The sequence below is a fragment of the Aphelocoma coerulescens genome, chromosome 20 (assembly GCF_041296385.1).
Source record: "Aphelocoma coerulescens isolate FSJ_1873_10779 chromosome 20, UR_Acoe_1.0, whole genome shotgun sequence".
NCBI classification, from domain to species: Eukaryota; Metazoa; Chordata; class Aves; order Passeriformes; family Corvidae; genus Aphelocoma; species Aphelocoma coerulescens.
This window is the reverse complement of record NC_091033.1, coordinates 13,020,415-13,040,226: the sequence shown is the minus strand read 5'-3', so window position 1 is coordinate 13,040,226 and position 19,812 is coordinate 13,020,415. Positions and strand designations below refer to the sequence as shown.

The following is a 19,812-nucleotide window of genomic DNA, read 5'->3' as shown; positions in this document are numbered from 1 at the left end:
GGGATGGGACAGCAGGACAGGACAGCGGGATGGGACAGCGGGATGGGACAGGGGGACGGGACAGCAGGACGGGACAGCGGGGATGGGACAGCAGGATGGGACAGGGGGATGGGACAGGGGGACGGGACAGCAGGATGGGACAGCAGGATGGGACAGCAGGATGGGACAGCAGGATGGGGGACAGCAGGACCCGCAGCACCCTCACCTCGGTTATGCCGGTCCCCGACACGGTGCTTTCCGAAGGCCACAGGCTTCCCTCCTGCATGGGAAAGGAGAAGAGAGGGCAGGGTGAGTCTGATGCCAGGGCGGTCAAGCTCCTTCTGCAGACAGCTCATGCCAGGTGTCACCTAGAGAAGACACTGCCACCAACACGTTCCTGACCCGCCTGCACCAGCTCCAACCAGCATCTCCAACCATGATCATGTGTGCTGGGCATCATGTGGATACATGCTCAAGTGTTGCCACATCACCACTGAAAACACCCCTTCTGATCAAAACTTCCCTCCCCTTGCACCTCCATCTCCATTTAATGGATCGTTTGCAGAATGAATGATGAGAATGGCACCAGCAAAGAACCCTCTCCCATTTGCAGACTTCCCCCACCCCCACACCCCCAGCACGGTTCTTTCCCTGGTTCAAACATGCCAGAGGAGTATTTTTCAATTTGTGATCCATGAGCCGTGGGTAATTCACAAGACATCAAAAAATGCTCCATGAAATAATGACAAGATTAAAAAAAACCCGACAAAAACAACAAAAACCAAACCATAAAAAAACCCCTCACACCCACATTCTGATGCTCACAACCACGGACATCATGGGAAAATAAAGATAATAAGTGAATAACCAAATGTTAAGCCTAATTTTGATTTGGATAAAAAAAAAAAAAAAAAGAAAAAACTCTGTAGCAACAGGATGGTTTCAGAGTATTTTTTCCCCAAAGAGTAAGTGGTCCTTGGCTTAAATAGACTGAGGGACTGAAGCGTAGAAGCTTCCTTACACTGCAAGCATCACCCTGATCCTGAGATCTGAACCTCTGTGCCAACAACCCCAGGCAAGGTGAAGCCACGATTTCCCCCAAACCCTGACACTAGTTTACAATTCATGATCAAAACAAACAAACAAAGGTTCTTCCCATCTGCTGGTGATACTCTGAGCATGCACAGTTCACCCCAGACATTTTTGCCTTAGGAACTGCAATATTTAAATATTGCTAATATTCACATATAGCAACATCCCTCTGGCAGGCAGAGCTGGAGGAAAACAGCCAGAAGGCTTGTAATTATAACTTGGAACTTCCCAGTTCCTTGCAGGTGAATCTCCAGTTCTGGCACTAGTAAGCCAGGCACAGGCAGAAGTATTTAGCACCAGTGAAAAAAAATGCCAAGGGAAAAAGAAACCCCCTTTTTCCCTTTAAGTGTTGCACTCAGAAGCTGGTCTGAGCAAACCACACGCCTTCCTGCTATGAGAGCACCTATTTCTCTACCTGCCCCAAACACAGCACTAACACCATGTTAAAACCTCCAGAGAAACCACCTATTATATCCTATTTTTTCATTTTCCCCGAAGTTGGAACATATTTTCTCCTGTGGCATTGCACGTGGTATCAGGTATGGAGAGAACCCATCAGGTTCTGGGTTTTGAAGCTCAGCTCTGCACACAAACCTGAAGGCAATGCTGGTGCCAGTGCAAGGAAAACAGCGATTTAAATGGAAATGAGACCGCCCAGAGTCTTCTCCCTTCTCCATGTTTTTTTCAGGAGCATCTCCTTGGAGCAGAGGTGAAGTGCCACAATGCCAGCACCTTCCCTGACCACAGCTGAGGAATGTGCTGGCTGAGCTGCGGCCCCATGGCCCTTCCCAAGCAAGACAACCCTGTTTCATTCCAGACCTCGAGACTCCAACATGCAACTGTTTACACAGGCATCGACTGTTTAGTCTGGTCCATTTTACATGGATTTCTTGCCTGCAGGGAGAGTCTGCAATCAAATTCCCCCAGCAGCCAGAAGATCCAAGAGGAACTGCATCTGCCACAGGACAAATCCTCCCTCTGTGCTCAGGCACTGACACCAAAGGGCCCAGGGAGGATTTCCAGTGCCACCACAGGCGCTGCCAGCCCATCCCCTCATCCCAAAGGACGCCAAAGCAGTGGGCAGGAGCGGGAAGCACTCCGAAAATTGTGTTTACTTTGCCGTGCCCCCGTGGCAGACTTCCTGAGCAGCGAGTACCCCGCTGCCTTCTGCTAGATGTTTTATATTTAACTTGGCAGTGGGCAGTGCCATGGCAATATCCCATCTGCTCCCCCCTTTCCCAGGAGTGATGTCAGCCAGCTCCCACGAGGGTGGCTGCAGCCTGGTGCTTCCCAGCCCTGCCAGGCTCAGCTGGGACATCCCATGGTGGCAGGTGATGGGGAGGGCTGCTCCACCCAAAACATCCCCTACCCCTAGGTGCCCACTCACCCAGAGCCTGCACCAAGATCCGGCCCATGTGTTTGGAATCAAAGCTCTGGCTCACACACCATTCATCTGTTTGTACAGATGAGCTCCAGGAATGATGCCCTGGGCAACACGTGGATGCAAGAGTAGCAAACCTGCAGAAACAGCACTAAAATGGGATGTGCAGAGAGAGGAGCAGCAGACAGGAGACCCATTTTCTGCAGGAGCTGGATCTCTACAGCCATTATTAACCACCTCTCCCAGGACTCCAGGGCCTGGCCATGCTCCTGTGCCCACAGCTGACCGACCACAGGCACCCAGTGCTCCCCAACACCAACCCCCACCTCACACACTACCACAAAGCCCATCTGGAGAACAGCTCAGCTTTCCTGAAAACTCCACAGCAATATTAAAACTGCTGGAAATCAGTAGTCAGAGGGGGGCAAAGTCTGGGACAGAATACATCCCTGCTTTTAGCCTTCACTTTGGCCCTGGGATGGCTCCACAGCCCCACTGAGCCAAACAAAACTGCAGGAGCAACATCACTGCAAACCCTCGGCCTCTCCTCACTCACCTCTGATTTTCAGCATATTTAGGACTTGAATTCATCTAAACAATGAACAGTCTAGAAAGCCACGGGTCTCTGAAATGAAAGCCGAGATTCTGTTGTCTGGTGAGCAACACAGCTGTAAAAGCCTCCGCAAGTATTGCAGGACTTGCTTCAGACCCTAAAATTACTTTTAAATTTCTTTTTAGAGATGAATCTTCAACTTTTTGAGAACTACTTGTTTTAGTGATGTCAGAGAATTTTCTCTGTAAAGCTGCATGGTACAGATTAAGTCTCTGAGCCTTCAGGAAGACTCATATTTTCTATTTTGGGGGACAAAGGTGCGCTTGGAAATTGCACTTACACTACTTTTTCTTGGAGGAGTGGGATACCACTGTTCCAAAGGTGCAGGGACAGTGCCATTCTTATGGCAAAGAGAGTTGTCAGTAGCATTTCTTAAATATTCTTAGTTCTGGAAAATCAAAAGTACTTGTCATGAGGAGACAAGAGTTTAAGTACAGCGAGAACGGTGGTGGAGAAACGCATGAAGTAATACAAAAACTGCTTGCCAGCAAGAGCCGCATTAAAAAACCCTTTAGGGAAATTAATTTCTCCTTCAGCTGTAATTTTTGAGCTGCAGCAACAAAAAAGGACAACTCCAGCAGACCCAGCAGCATCCTGACCATGGGATGAACTGCTTTAATATTTCAGCAGATGAAAAGCGTGAATGCAGCTCCAGTGCCCGTCTGCGGTCACGACACCAAAATGAAGTTTGGGATTTAAAAAGCTCAACACCAGTTCAGTGCAAGTTTAACGGATTGCATAAACCTGTGTCCATCCCAGTGTGGCCTCTGCCTGCCAGGCTCCAGCTCTCCTTCAGTCTGGAGCTGTTTTCCACCGACAGACACGCTATGCCGAGCCTGAAAGGTGCTGCCTTTAGGATCTTCATTATGCTGGATCCCACTGTAATGAGCTTCCCGCTCATTAGCACATGAGGCCCTTCTCTGTCCCATCAGAAAGATGCTGGGACCACAGGGAATCTCTGCTGCCACTCCATCAGTGCTGCACACACCACATGGACAGGGCAGGGAGATGGGGAACAGCCATAAAGATGGGAAATAATAAAAAACCAACCAAAATTATATATTCTTATTTCTCTCCTTAGCTCCAAAAAAGGTTTTGAAGACTCCACATCCTCACTGGGGTTGAGCAGAGGCACAGAGGTCAAACTCTGCTGAAAAGCCATTTAATCACTGATGTGTCTCAAGGCTGAATAAGTAACAGAGCTGAACCAAAAAATGGCTGGAAATTTTGGCCTGGTAAAATTTAAAATAGAAAAAAATAATAAAGGGGAAAAAGGAATCATTTTTTAAAGAGTAAATTTTTCATTCAACCTGAAATTTTTGGTCAATCTCCATGTGATTTTCTCTTCTCTTTCCATGTTAGCCTTCTTAACTCTTTTTAAAGAAAATAAATAGCAGGCCACTTAAGAAAACAGAAATTATTGTATTAAAATTAAAAGGGCTTGATCTGAACTTTGCTTTGAAAATGTAAAATGACACAATTTGGCATTGTGCAAGTAAAACATTCTGGACATGATAATACAGTAAAAGAATCTGAAAATGGGAAAACAATGTTTCTGCTATTTTTAATAACTCATGTGCTCGGATGCCCACACTCTGCTGCTGCTGGAAGTGGGCGCACGGGATCGTAAGAGGAATGTAAGATTTCCGGGTGGAGCTGGGATATGTGTGGGGAGCTGGGCTCTGATCCCCAAAGCAGGGAGGTGCTTGAGCTATCCCCACCCTCACACCAGCTGGTTTAACGTGGGATCAGGCACCCCGTGGGATCAGGCATTCCCAGCACTCTGATGCCACTGCAGCGCTGCCACACGACCCCGAGCTGGGATCATGCCGTGCCCTCTGGAGAGGTGCCCCACAGCCCACGGAAGGAGGAGGGGGTTAATTGGGTTGGGTTTGCACAGCTCTCCTTCCCACGGGGCATCCCCCCCACAAAGCGGCCGAGGAGGGAGCTCTGTCTGCGGCGTGCGGCGTGTGACAAAAACAGCAGCTACGAGGGACAGCCCTGGGCAGCCTTCAACTGCACTGAAGCCTGGCTTAGTGAAAGATCTTAAATATCTCTCCCAAAAAAAAAAAAAAAAATAGAGGAAAAAAAATGGAAAAATAGAAGAAAAAACCCCCAAGCAATCCCCATATTTGATCTTTTTCCTGCAGTGAGTACAGATCTGATTCAGGGAGCTTGGCCCCACACAGAGAACCCCACAGCACTAGCGGTGTGTCCAGCCTGCCCTGGCAGCCTGCAGAGGAGGGGACATGGAGCAGTGACCTTGAGGGAGCCCTACTTAAAGGGCTCTAAGACCCTTCAGGGTGAATGCTAACAAAGAGAAGTATCAGTACAAGACATCCCTGCACTGAAGACTGAGCCACAGAAGCAGCAGCAAACAGCACACGCTCACCTTCCAAGAAAATGTGATGCCTTTTCTCTATACATCCTTCTGAGTTTCTCTGAGCCACTACACTTAAGGAAACTGCATGAACCAACATCTGCCTCGAGGCTGGAGAGGCTTCCCCTCAAATCCCTGTCAGAGGGACAATTCACACGTTTCTCCTCGGGCTTTTATGAAGCCAGGAGCCTGGGTTACAGAGAGCCTCTCGCACATCCCCTTGGAGAGCTCTCTGCTTGTCTGGCTGACAAGCGTTTTCTGCCCCTTGCACCACAGTAATGGCAGCAGCACTGGTGAAAACTGGAGCGAGTCAGTCAGGATTTCCTGCTCCCTGCAAGGCAGGCAGGAAGTTTTCATACAGTCACTTGAGACTCTCTAACTGGAGCCAAAGGACTTGATAGTTTGGGTCTGCTAAACCAAGGCATATGAACCCCAACCAGATGAGGGTGATGGTTTCAGGAACAGGACATGCCAAGAACAGCCTCGTGCAGTCACTTTACTGATGTAAAATCAGATTTGGAAAGCTCAGGGCAAAGGCAGAGGCTATGGCTGTCCATAGATTAGCACACACAGCACCCTAGAGTCAGAGGCACCCCTAAAACGCCCTCCCACCCTCAGTAACAGAGACAGATGATGCCAAGGCCAAAGATAACCTGGCTGTGTGGCTGGAAGAGCAGGGTGTGACTTACTGAGGAGAGGTTCTCGTCTCGCCGCCTGCCCTGGCTGTGCCGGCTGATGAAGGATCGTGCAGAGAGTTTGTAGTGGTTCAGCAGACACGTGATCACCACCACCATAACCATCATCACCACCACGATTATGATTATCTGTACAAACTCCAGCTCCGCTGCAAGAGAGACAGACAGACAGACTTTGAGCCATCAGGAACAGCAGCAGGTAACTGAGCACAAGAACAATAAAGTGGCTGAGACACCACTGACAACACTGCACCCTTCCCATTACAGCTCTCACACATGGGCTCTGTGTGCCCTGAGCCTGCAAAAGCCTCATTCATTCAGTTTTTCAGTGTCACAGAAGAGTCTCCAGGAGGGATCTTTAAAAAGACAATCTATATTGCAGAGTGTTTCAAGGCTACAGCACAGACAGGACTTCCCAGAGCCCTCCTCAGTGCTGGGCACAAAACCAGGAGCATCCCAGTACCTCTCTCAGGGCAGTGGAGCCACGAACCAACACGAGTCATCCTAATGAAACAGTTCAGCTAAATGCAAGCTAAATTTCTGCAATTCTCTTCTCGTCACCACCACTGCTTCCTCCCCGGAGGACAGGAGTGATTCCTCCCCGGCACATCCCTGCACGAGCACACGTCCCCTCTGTGCCAGGGGTCAGGCAGTGGGGGCCCAGGGGACAGCACAGCACAGGAGGCAGTGGCAGCCCCCCTGTCTCCGAGCTGCCCACCCGCCACAGAAGCAGGCGGGGAGACCTCCTGCTTTTGGGTGAGACGCCAGATGGGTGCGATGCGTCTGCCACGGGGCCACATCCCAGAGCTCCAGACAGCCCTCAGCTCGGGGCTCGGCCAGCTGACAGCGGCAGCTTGAGTGGCTTGAACTGGCAGAAAGGAAAACTGCCAAAACCCCTCCAAACAAACAAGAACAAGCAAACAACAGACTATCCCGTTAACTCTGCAGACACTTGGCACGAGGCAGCGAGAAGCCACTCCTAAAATTTCCTAAGGAAATAATTCCTCACACCTCTCTGAGGCTTAGGAAAATTGAGTACTGGAGGCAAACATAGTGCTGGGTTATTATTTCCATGAATTTGGTGCCCAGGGAGTACATGCCATTCCCAAACTGCTCAGTCACTCCCCCCAGCCCCCCTTCATGCCAGCAGTGCCCAGGACTGGGCAGCAGCAACTCCAGTGCCCAGCATAAAGGAGGGAAGGAGGGGCCAGACAGCAAAATTCAATCATTCTGGGGATTTACACTTTGTTTGCTTCTCAGCAGCGACAGCTATAAAATCCAGTTTGGGAAAGCCATGCCTGAAGCTATCATGGATGCTGCCATCTGTATTTAATCTATACAGACACACACATGTATATCTGCAGATACACAGCAAGGCCCACCAGAACTCAAAGGGCACCACTCATACCAGCTGGGGTGGCTTCTGCTGAGTCAGGAAAATTTATTAGAATTTTTTTTTTTTTAATGAAAAGTTTTCTCCTGACAGGTGGCATTTGAGTGCCAGTAAAAGCAAATAAATGTCAAGAAAACAGTCCAGGTGGTGAGTGCTGCCAGTTACCTTGGAGCTCTTTCTGCTAAACAGCAGCTATTTCTGCCACTGCCCAAAATGCTCCATCAGCTCTGCCCACTGCTTGCAGAAAGCAGAATTATGCCTTGAAAGCAGGAGCCTTATCTGGCACGTGGAGTTGGATGGATGAGGGACTAGGAGCCCGTATCCTTCCACCTAAAACTCAGCTGCCCCTACTCTGGACAGTTGCACATGGGGTGGGGAGAGAGGGATTAAAAGCCAAACATTGTACAGGAGTTTTGCCTTAAAAATGCTTTTCAGCTAGAATAAAAGACAAGCTCTGGGTCTTTCACAGCAACCCCAACAAGTTGCCCAGTGCCACTGTGAGGGGAAGAGCATGGAAGAAAACCACATTCCCAACAATTTGATCCAGCCCCACAGCAGTACAGCTCATCTGTGGGACCCAAAAGCTGCCCCCGGTGCCCTGTGCTGGAGGAACTGGCTGGAACAGGAGCTCGCTGCTTCTGAGCAGAACCCAGACTGACCACAGGCACAAACACACCAAAACCTAAAGGGTTGCGAAAGGGGACGACGCAAAACCATTTCAAAAAAGGCACAGTGACTGTTCCCATGTCACCCCCGCTATGTAGGGGTGTCCCTACACACCCCAGAGACATTCCTGGTGCCAGCTGTAACTGAGCACTGACAGCATCCCCCTGACGTCCAGCACCCAACCACCAGCAGGGCACCTCACAGTTCCCCTGGGTGCTCCCCTGGTCACCCATGAAGAGCCAGATCCCAGAGCCCCTGTGCCTGCCCTCCCCATGGGCAGCAGAGCAGCCACCCAGCCTGGGTGCAGAGCCCATCTTCTGCACAAACCATTATGGAAAAGAAAAATCCAAACAAAAAAACCCCAAATGTTTTTAAGAGGATGAGTCACTTCAGCCTCAAAATGCAGCATGTGCTCTGGCCATGGTAAGAAAACACAAGAAAAAATATAAATTAAGCCAGTGATGGAAAACTTCCTTTTCTGTTAAAAGGGGCTATATTTCTGAAGAAAAACAAGGCCAAAGTAGTAGTAAAGAAAAGTTCCTTTCCTAGAACAAGAGATCCCTTAAATGAACTAAACCTTGCTAAATTGGTCCTGGTACTTCAGTGACACAGGTGAGGTTTTGGCCATGGGGAAGTGCTGCTCTAACTCCTTCCCAGGAAGGAACACATAAGATATGTCACTTACAAATTATCTAAACCAGGCTTCCTGCACACACAGGCACAGAACCAGCAGAGCCTGAAGCAGAAGAAAGGGCGGGAATTCCATCAGCATCTGGGCCGACACACCAGTGTCTCATCCATCCCTCAGTGCTCTGGGACTGCTGTAATTGGGGATTACACAGCACTCGCCAAGAGGTGCAACAGGAAGGCACAGGATGATTGCCAGAACAAAGGGGATGCTGCTTTCCAGCAGGGATGCTCCTCCTGCCCCATCTCTACCCCAAGCCCAGGCTCTGAGGAGCAGCCCAGCCTTACCATGCCCAGAAGCAAACCCATCCTGTATGCAGAGATGAGCAAGAACACTCAGGTTGCCCAATCTGGCCTTTGGAAAAAATAAAATAAAAGTCAAACCAAACATAAAAAAAACCCCCACACACTGAATTTGTGCTTTTCATGTTTCAAGAGACTCATAGCCACTCGAGGCACTAAAGTTTCTGCCAACTCTCTCTCTGTTTTAACTTGTCTTCACGGGCTTTTCTGCAGAAGTGAAAACAAACCCAACACACTGGAAAGCTGGATATACTCAGTAAGATTTTTATCCAAGCAGCTCAGTCAAACTAATGAAGAAAGATCATTAAAAACCCAAAGTTTGAGTTAATATGTTATTATACAAGTGCAATTCAGCTGCTATGCTAATAAAAAGCCTTTGGGGAATGAAAAACAAGCCAAACTGCAAAGCACATAATTTATAATTCTACTGGTATTCTTAAAAACACACACACAACAAAACAAGAAAAAAAATACTCAACACATTTTGTATTTGGCTTCCTAATCATCGTCACTTTTCAATTAGAAGAGACCTCATTCCATTTCTCTCTGTAATTTTCCCCAAGGGAAGTGTTATAAATGCACTAGGCTTTACAAGATGGGCATATTCCGCCTCCAAATGCAAAGCAAGGTCACACTAATTTAATTTTGCATAATTTTTATTCCAGAATACGTTTCAAACTAACAGGTTCAGACATCACATTTAAGTGACACAACCTGCTTTTCCGTATTTTCTGTCTAGACGCGGCAGCTCCGGGAGCCGGGCACCGTGCGTGCAACTGTTTTGCAACTAAGCATTTTTTCCCCCAGATTCTCACCACCCTAAAACGGGGCATTCGTGACCAAGGAGAATGACTTGTCACGTCCCATTCTTCACGTTCGCTGCTCGCTTGCCACTTCACACCACGCGTGGCCTTGAACAAGGGCTTCGCGATGGATTATCTGAATGTATTAATGATAACTGCTTCCAAAGGCCGTGGTCTCCACTCTCCTGTACTTAGAAGAAGCTCATGCCCTTGGTGCCCATCCTGCTGTCCAGTCATCAACACCATAAAGCTCTAAAGTGTCTGAAATGTGTGGATTTATGTGTGCTGGCTGCACTCCTCCCACTGCAGACCACGCTCACGGCTCCACAGATGTTGCTGCAGGAAGGTGCATCTAGGAGCTTCATCGAGTCCTTATAAACAAAATACTGGCACTCACAGGTTTAAATTAATTAATATATTTACAAGGAGGGAGAGTGATTTGAGTCAATGGTGATGCTGGGAGCACCCTCACGGCCGTAGGGGAGGTGAGGCTGGGTTACACTTTAAATGCATTACCTTGCCTTTTACAGCTACACTTCAGTTCATAAAATGCTTCCTATAAACTTTATTAATGCTCTTCCTTCCACACAGAGTATCTCTGCAGAAGACAAATTCTCCAAACCACCACAAGTATAAAGGAAAAAAAAAATACCCCAAAACCTGTATTTTGCTGCAATCATTTCAGACACTCCAGCTATCATTTACAGGTGGACAGAACAGCTTTCAGGCAGGGTCTTGGCCAAGATAACCCTTGCTTTCAGCCAGGTATAACACACATCTGCAGGTCAAACTAGTCATCCCCAAGCTTCAGTTACAATTTCTATGCGTACTGGAATTGTGTATTGTGTGAGAAGTGATGAGAAGAAGTGAAATTACTCAGGAGATAACAGCTAAGCTGAAGAAATGTAGCTGCACTAGCTACAATTCCTAAGAAAAAAAGTTAAAAAAACCTCACGGTCGTACACACTCACACACAGTTACACATTCTTAACACACTCACACATGCTCTTACACACTCTTACTCTCTTTAAAGAGTGTTCTCCCTCTCAGAGGCTGTGGACAGCAAAGAAGAGATGAAAGAACAAAGAACTTCAGACAGCAGATTACTCATCCTCTGCTGCTCGTCTGCTAGGTCATCTTAGAAACAACCAGAGAAGGCGAAGACATTACTGCACTATTTTTGTATTAGCATCTGCTACATTTATCTTCTAATGCCTCCATAAAACCAGATCCAAAGGGCCCATCAGATGCCCACAACTGTATTTGTTTACAAGACAGCACGGTAAGTACTGCAGATAGATACAGAATACTATCTCAATATTGATAGTGCCACTGCTGGCACTGACTGGCAGCACCTCGAAGCTGCAGCAGCACCAAGGCATTGAAGGGACCAGGATCAGGCCTGTGACAACAGGCAGGACAGCTTGGAAGAGCTCATACTGGGCCTGCTTCATGCATCATCAGTGCAGTTAACAGCTAAACTGCATTTCTGGATTCAGCACAGACAATTCTGACGCAGCGAGCAGAAATGATGCCGTGTGAGCCAGTGACGACAGGCTGAGATGGGGCAGGAGGGCAAGGAGCAAGTGAGACTTAGAAAAGGAGCCAGCTGAGAAAAAACATTGCTGGAAAACAGGGACTAGGGCCCCAAGAAGTCCTGTCCATAGCGCCAAGCCTTGGGCCATAAATGCGTTTAATATAGTTCTTTTTCTTCATCTGTCACCCCAGGTAATCAAGCATCACATCCTCTGAGTCACTGGCAAATGATGGCCTCACGTCCCCACCCCCATTTTCGTTTGTTTTAAAGGAAACAGCCCCATTTCATGCTTAATAGTCACAGAAATATCAAACTGGTTGTGCCTCAGAAAATTTTTTAGCACTCAAAAAACACAGCAACTGTCCTGGCCACACCACTGGGCCTGTTTTCAAAAGGTGACATTCCTGAGCTTGCACGGCTCAGTGGCAGCTGTGGGGAGTGGGACATGCATCCAAGGGCCAGAAAGGAGGGATCAGCATGGCAGAACTCAGCTTTTACAGGGAAATGGCAAATATGAGAGCTGGGGTCAGCAGCTCTGTCAGCCAGGACACTTCCCGGCTCCGAGCAGAGACCTGTCAACCAGAGACTTGTTTAGAGAAACTCCTGACGACATGAAACAGCTCCCTCAGAGCAATGAGAACTAGCAAGGTTCTTTGGGACATGCAGACTCTCTGAAATCTTGCATATGCCAACTCCTTCTCTCTTTTCTGTGCCTATTTCTCTCACCCTCCCCTTTTCCAGGATTTTTAGACAAGGTATTTCACACACAGTAAGGCTGATCCCAGCCTACTGAGATGACTGGAAGGAGTACATGGCTTTTGAAGTTACTCCCAAGGGTGAGAACAGCTTAACTGGATTAAAAGAATAAAGTCATTTTGATTTTGCACTTAAAAGACAGGTAAATGTGCTTGCTCACTAGAAAATGTTGAGCAGGGCTCATGGCCCCCACCAAGCTGAGAACATCTGGTCTATCTCCTGCTTCCCGAGAGGAAGCACAATGGTATCAGGCCTGGATGATGTCTGGGCAGGGGTGAGTGAGGCCAGAACATCACCCACCCCTTTGAACATGAGCATCCAGAGAGAGGGACACAGGAAAAAGAGTTTACCATCTGCAATCATAAATAGCCTGAACCAGAAAAAAAAAAAACAAACTACCAAATAATGAGTGAAAAAACACAGCACACAACATCCGGATCAAACCCCACCAGCTGACCCTGAAAGACCAAACAGGTTTGGTTTGTCAGGGGTATTTCTAACAGCCAGTAAAAATAAACACATTAATAAATAAGTATTTTCGTATACCCTGGAAACACTCCTCATCAATATGTGGCTTGCTACTGTAGAGGTTTTTTTTTCCTTCCACCCAGCAGAAACTCATGACAAAGGAAAGCACATCTCATTTATGAACTTAGCTATAAATACTTTTGCTAACTGCCATTTAGGAATTTCATTTCCTGCTTGAGCAAGTCCTGTTGAAAGAGGCAATTACCAAATTTGTTTCTAGTTATAGAAATAGATGTTTGTCGCTGCCCACATCTGTTTCCACAGACAAATTGCCAGACACGGATGCTCCAAGGAGAGCAAGTGCTCCATGCAGGGAGGGCTTTGCCCCCTCTCCAAACGGCAATGACAGGGACTGGGTTTCTGATTCCAGCTTCCTCTGAGCCCTGTCTCCCACTGCAATGGAGCTGCCTCGCACTGACGGGGCACCTGCAGCCTCCATCAGCTGCATCCACCTGCATCGCGTCACCCAGCAGTGCCAGAGCTGCTCCCTCCTCCTGCTGCCACCGAGACACCAAGGAATACGGGGAATATGGGATTCATTTGTCACCCAGCCCAGCACAACAAGGCGCCTTGAACTGTGGAGGTCACGAGGACCCAGCAGGCTGCGCTTGCTGTGCGCACAGAAAGGAGCAGGGAGATGGCACAGGCTGTCCTGCTCCGTGTGGGACACCCCAGCGCACAACAGCCGGCGGGGACGGCACGTGGGTGTGGGGATGGGGGTTTGTGGATGTCATCGGCATCAACCACAGCCTCTTCCAGCTGAACAAACGCTGTATACACTGGGTTTCACTAGGTGTCTCTCCACCCTGGCTGTCCCCTAGGAAGTTTCCATTTCTACTTATTCTTGGGGAAACCATCCGTGGGTCAATCCCCAGTGCGCTCAGCTATGGCCCTGTCAGAGTCCAAGGCAGCTCCAGGTGCCCCAGTGCCAGCACCCAACCCCTGTCACGGTGCCCAGCGAGTCCTGTGGGACCAGTGCTCAAGAAGGGGCACCTTGAGTGAGACACAGACAGCAGCAGTGCCTGTGCCTCCCTGACACAAGCATGACACCCATCAACTCACACCCAGCACCCGGCTAGGGACAAAACTGAGGTGCAGAAAAGCCACAAAACACCCTGAACTGTGGCTGGGGAACCTGCACTCCTCCAGCATTTCTCCTCTGTACCAGCATGGCTCCCTCACACCACCTCACTTATCAACCAGCACAGCCCCATGGAGCCCCGAGACATTTGGGAGCGGTGCTGGAGACCCTGCCGTGCCCCTGTCCTGAGGCTGCAGCTCCCCCGGGGGCTCCAGGACACGCAGCCCTGGGCAGCAGTGCCACAGGGGCTGCCCTGGCTCGCAGACGGGTGTCGAAACCCAGATTGAGCAAGTTGGCCAAAGCCACACAGGTCATGACAGGGCTGGAACTGCGACCGGATTTCCTCAGCACCGTCCAGGGCCAAAAAATGGGAAACTCTCCCTGCTCTGCCTCTTCCCAAGCGCCGTTACCATCTGTGCCACTCTGTAGCTCCCGCGCACCAGAGGAGCAACCTTTCACAAGGCAAGTTACTCCCAGAGAACAAGGACACTCTTAAGTTACAGGCAAAACTATGCATTGCAGGGAGAAAATACGCAAAATGCATGCAAATGCCCAGACAGGCACACTGTGTCTGGTCACTGCAGGATTTGAGTTCTTGAACTGGTCTGAACTGGTCGCTACCAGCAGATGGAAGCGAATGCATGTGCACACTCTCACAGAGATGTGGAAAAAAATTATATTTTTATATATATACACACACACCAGAGTGAATGGGGGAGGTGAGTACAACCGCCCCAAATCTGACAAAATTAAAGGTAATAAATTTACTTCCACCTCAGCTGCAGCAACAGCCCGAGAAAGGTTTTAACTCCCACAGCAGATCTGCTGGGAAGTCTGTTTTGTTGGGGGGTTCTGTATGTGCAGGTTTTAAGGCACACACAAAGAGAAGGCCAGCCACAGATGGGGTTTGGGGCCAAGAACGGGGCTGGGGTCACTTGCCCTTCCTGAACATCCTAGTCCTGGGCTTCCCTGAGCATCCCCATCCTGGGGCTCCCTGCCCTCCCTGAGCAACCCAGTCCCCATCCCGGGGTGTTCTGCCCCCCTCCCCCGAGCATCCCCATCCCGGCCCAGCTGCGTCCCTCCTGCCGCCCCATTGTCCCGCTCCCCCGTCCCATCCACAGACACACGGGGCGGGGGGGGCTGCACGGAGCCGACCCCCGGGTCAGCGCCCACAATGGGCCCGGGGGCAGGCGGCAGAGCCCCGGCCGGCCCATCCCGGCCGCTGTCGGGCCGGCACTGCCCCGCCACCTGCCCGCCGGGATGCGGGATGCGGGCGGCAGCTGCCCCGCACCGGGCGGGAGGGGGCACAGCACCGACGGGAGGATTATCCATGGACACAGCCTGTCCCCTTTTCACTGCATTTAACAATAAAGCAGTAGCTATAGCAACGGGGTTAATTAATGCATCGATTTGCATAACTAAAACTCCGCGCCCATTCAGAGCGCGCCGATGTGCTCGCTCGTACGGGCGCCCGCACCCACAGCGGGGACAGCGCTGCGGGGACACCCCCGGTGCAGCGACCCCCGAGAGCCATCCCCTCCTCACACCTCCATCCCCACTAAGCGTTTGCACGCCAGCACGTGGAAAAGAGCAGGAAAACGGGGGCTGAAGTGTCCTTCAAAAAATAAAACTATGGGGAAAAGTGATTTTCGGGGATGGAGGGAGGTAAAGCGCATTCCAAGGCAGAGGGGGTAAGGAGATAGGGAATGTAAAGGTTTCAGACTATCGTATAACCAGAGGGGGAAATGTCTTCTCACCACAAACATGCATCTGCATGATGTCTAGACAGTCATAAAAAGGGCAATTAAAGTACTGCAGGCTGCAGTAAGCCAATGTCTCCTCTCCCAGTCTAAACAGTCGAAACATACTGCACGAACTTCGAAAAAAAAAAAATATAGGATAGAGAGAGAAAAAGACAAGTTTGTAAGGAAAAATGTTTTGAAATTCAGTTTTAAATAAGCCAGTAAATTAATTCAACCTTGTCACATCTCTGCCTTATAACATATCAAATATTCCGCCTGCGTCCTGTCTAGACTGCGATAACAAAGGGCATTTAAAGCCCTGCAAGATGCGCTGACAGAGTAGCCATTTAAAGATGCAGTATTGCTTTCTCCATCTAAAACGATTTGTCAGATGGAGTTAAAATGAAAATGATAAGTAATCACTCTGGTTCACAACCATTTCAAAAGAAAAAAAAACCACAAAACCCCCACAGCTCGTAGATATAAATCCCACTAAAATCATTCCAATGTATCATTCCACTGGGATTTGTCTGGCCTCTTTTTTTTTTTTATGGCATTTGCTTTTTTTTAAAATTTATTTTTATTAATCCGAGATGTCAGTAGCTTTCTGCAGCACATGCATTTCTAAATAGGAGTGTATTAAGTTTGAAAAAGCCAGTTCCAAGTTTTAACTGATTTATTGGCAAAAAATGATGACTTGTGGAGAGACACTATTATAACCCCAAGGGTTAACACTGAAAAGGAATTTTTTGTTTTTATTTACTTAGAAACAAAAGAATAAACTGTATCACATGAGAAAAACTGGCCAGTCCCCATCACTGACACAGCTAAGCCTGGTCAGTCCCAGTCCTCAGGAATGCAAAAGAGAAAAGAAAGTTAAAGCAAACTATGTGGGTGAGCAGAGTGTTGGTTTTTTTACTGAGAAAGGATGGTTTTCTGGGGAAAGCAAAACAAGATACAATCCTGCCTAACACAAGAAACATTCTCCTCCCTCTCTGAGCTTTATCAGCTGTTGAAGAACCAGAAAACCTCAAAATAAAATACACAGCCAAAATCATTGATCTGCTGAACAGGAGGGCAAACGCTGCCTGTGACAGGGCCAGGCCACAGCCTGGGCCACCACTCCCACCCCAGTGCAAGACGGGCTTGAGAAACTGTTTTGTTGTGACATGGAATGACCACATGTCCCTGGCATGACCTGTGCCCAGCCCTGGGTCCAACCTCACTGCCCAGTCCCTTCTACAAGGCAGGGTCATGGCAGGAGTCACCCCTGGAAGTTCAGAACCAGGTCGAAGTCAGCTCTCCTCTGCTCCTCACCCTATAGCATCCCACCACCACCTCATCTGCACCTCCCCCTGTCTCCCAACCCTTGTTTCTTAATTATTATTTTAATAAGACTGTTTCCAACTTCATTGTTCATTCCGCAATAGCCCAAGGGCTACAACTGTTCATTAGACAGAATTTCTGCTTTAATTGCACTGACACAGATGTGTAGGTTATCTGGAAGAAATTACTAAAATGAGCAGTAAAGAATGAGGCTGGATGCTTTTCTTCCCTTACGGTGAGTTTAATTTAACATTATTTCCCCCCATGCCCTGTACAAGCAGCATCATTCGCTGCACTGCGGGTTTGCAGAGGAATTAACCCCAAACTGTTCCCACTGCACACAGGTGCATGAGCATTCCCACAGGGGCAAGAGAGGCAGGTTTGGGGGCTCTGTGATCTCCACCACTGCCAGTGGGATGGTCTGTGTCCCCCTCATGTCCCCCATCAGTGGCACAAATCAGTGACATTCCCCTGAGAGTGGAAGCATCTGGGACCACGGATAAAGCTTTGGGGAAGAAGTTGGGCCACCACTGCCTGATGTGCCCATCCCTGCATGTGCCAGGACAGGAGTGGGAAATAGGCTCCCTTGGTCCCCCTTCACCCTCTGAAAAGAAGAAACATCAAAAAATGTCATCACTTCTGCTCAACAGTGCCTGGGCTTCGAACTCACCATGGCTGTGCAGCTGTCAGATCAGCCATGGAGTTCACATGAACTTCCTCTGCAATTCATGTTGGCAAGAGCCAGACACATAATAGCCTTGGATTCAGGGAGAAAGAGCTGCCAGCATTATTTCTATTTAAAACCTCTATTTGAGCTTCATAGACTCATTCTTCACACATGATACACACGCACACACACACATGCGAAGTGTAGAAGTGAGCCAGATCCAGAAGCATTTCACTTCACCAAGAGCAATGCCTAACAGCAATTTCAGGTTTTGGCTCTCTGTTACTATTTAATAGATTTTAATTCAATAATAAAAAGCATGAACCTGCCAATTTTTTGTTACATCTTCTTGCCAGGAAGAAGAAAAAAGTTGTTCCCAACTTCTTTACCGAACCATTCCCACCTCTGCACATCCTTCCTCCAGACAAGGGGCTGCAGCCCAGAAGCACCTCCTGGCCAGGGCAAGGCTGACAAGGGTGGGCTAGGGCAGGAGCAACATCACAGGTTCAAGTCCCATCTCTAAATATATCTAAAAGCCACTAAAAATGTCTCCTTCAGCTAAACTTGTCTTCAAGGGGGAAGGAAAATTTCACAAATGCTTCATGTTAAAAAAGCCTGCATTAAGGGAAAAAACATCCCTTTGTTGCTAGGGGACTTACTTGCTTTGTATCTGCTGAAAACCTTTAAAATGCCACCCTGTATTTAAAAAAAACCAAAAAACCCGAGACTGAAGCACCTCATGTGCTAAAAATCCTGAGACAGAACACATCAGTTCCATCCTTCATTTGCAAGTACTTTGCTCAGGCCTGACTTCGTTTTGTATCTTGGTCCTCGATGCTTTTTGGCAGTTTGCTCCAGACTTACTGGCAAGGGCTAAAAGGTTTCTATTTAGCTGGTGTCAGCTGAGCATCTGTGCCGGCAAGAACTGGAGTGGGGGTGATCCCGACTGCCTTTCAAAGGCGCATTTCTTTCTGGGAGCTGCCACAATAATTTTAAGTCTAAGCGTGTTTGGGTAGCGGGGTGACTCCCTCCGGAGGGGTGCCCCGGCGCAGCACTGGATGCGGGGAGGGATTCCTGATCAGCGGAGGGAAAAGGAGCTGGGAACGCTCCCTAACCTGTGACCCTGATAACAAAAGGCAGGGAGAGCGTCTAGACCTCCAGTCTGACGGGGAGTGAAGGGAGCATTGTGCTCGGGCACACTGGGGCTGCTCAGACAAGGCGGGCACAGAGGCGCTGCGGGGCAGGAGCAGCGAGGCAGCCCCAGCTGCAGCCCCAGCATCGCCCCGAAACGCTGCCGGGGGAGGGGGCTCGCAAAGCCCACCCTTCCTCCCCAGCACAGCCTTTGCAGGGTAGCTTCCACTTCCCAGCGCAGCTGGAACCCGGGGAGGTGAAGGAGCCCGTCAGATTTCCAGCCCCGGGTTTCCCTTTGCCTCCGTGTATTTTACACATACCATCCTCACACTCCTGAACACCGTGATCCTGCAATTCCAGCTCCGTGCAGACTGCCAACAGGAAAGAGTGGAAAAAAAAAATATGCTTCCTTCCACAGAACCTTTATTTTCTGCTTTCCCTGTCTGGCTCAGTTGAAAGGAGACAAACCGAGATGTTCACTCTCTGCCAAGCCTAGAGGTCAGCTCAACATTCAGAAAAAGCTGAAGTCCCAGCTTTAACACGTATTTGTTGTGTGATCCTGATCAAACCCCTTGGCTTCTCAGTGTTGAGGTCCCCACATATAAAAATACAAATACCCTAAATAAATGCTGGAGCTAATGGCCGGTTACTGCCAGGGAACCGCACGAAGAGAAAACAAAAGACCTATTAAAAGCCCTCGTTGGTCTCTGCCAGAAAGAAAACACTATTACCCAGTACTTAAAAAGATGCATTAAAGGAGAGAGAGAATCCGGGGGGGTTAAGGACACCCCTGGCAGAGCAGTGAGGGGAAGCACTCCCGGCCAGCTGCCCCTAAGTGCCCTCAGGATAAGGTTTTGGGGTAATCCCAGGCCCTGGCCATGCCCTGACCATGTCAGCACAGGCAGCAGGAGCAGCAGCTCCCCAAGCACACCCAGCACACAGCGGGACTGCACGCAAACCTGGGAACCCACAGATCAGAACTTTGGGCAAAACAAAACCCTTTCGTTTCACTATTCCTGAAGGAAAGGTAAATACCTGGAAGATGTACTCCA

General features: G+C 49.0%; 1 protein-coding gene across 3 annotated transcripts in view; it reads right to left on the bottom strand.

Annotated features, from left to right (window-relative positions):
• The window catches only part of PMEPA1 (prostate transmembrane protein, androgen induced 1), a 44,933-nt gene that overhangs the window by 6,146 nt on the left and 18,975 nt on the right, over nt 1–19,812 (bottom strand). For all 3 annotated transcript variants that reach the window (XM_069034079.1, XM_069034078.1, XM_069034081.1), the window contains 2 exons: nt 6,135–6,289; nt 206–259 (listed from right to left, as the gene is read on the bottom strand). In XM_069034079.1, the coding sequence (XP_068890180.1) occupies nt 206–259; nt 6,135–6,289 (209 nt within the window). The remainder of the gene's footprint in view (nt 1–205; nt 260–6,134; nt 6,290–19,812) is intronic.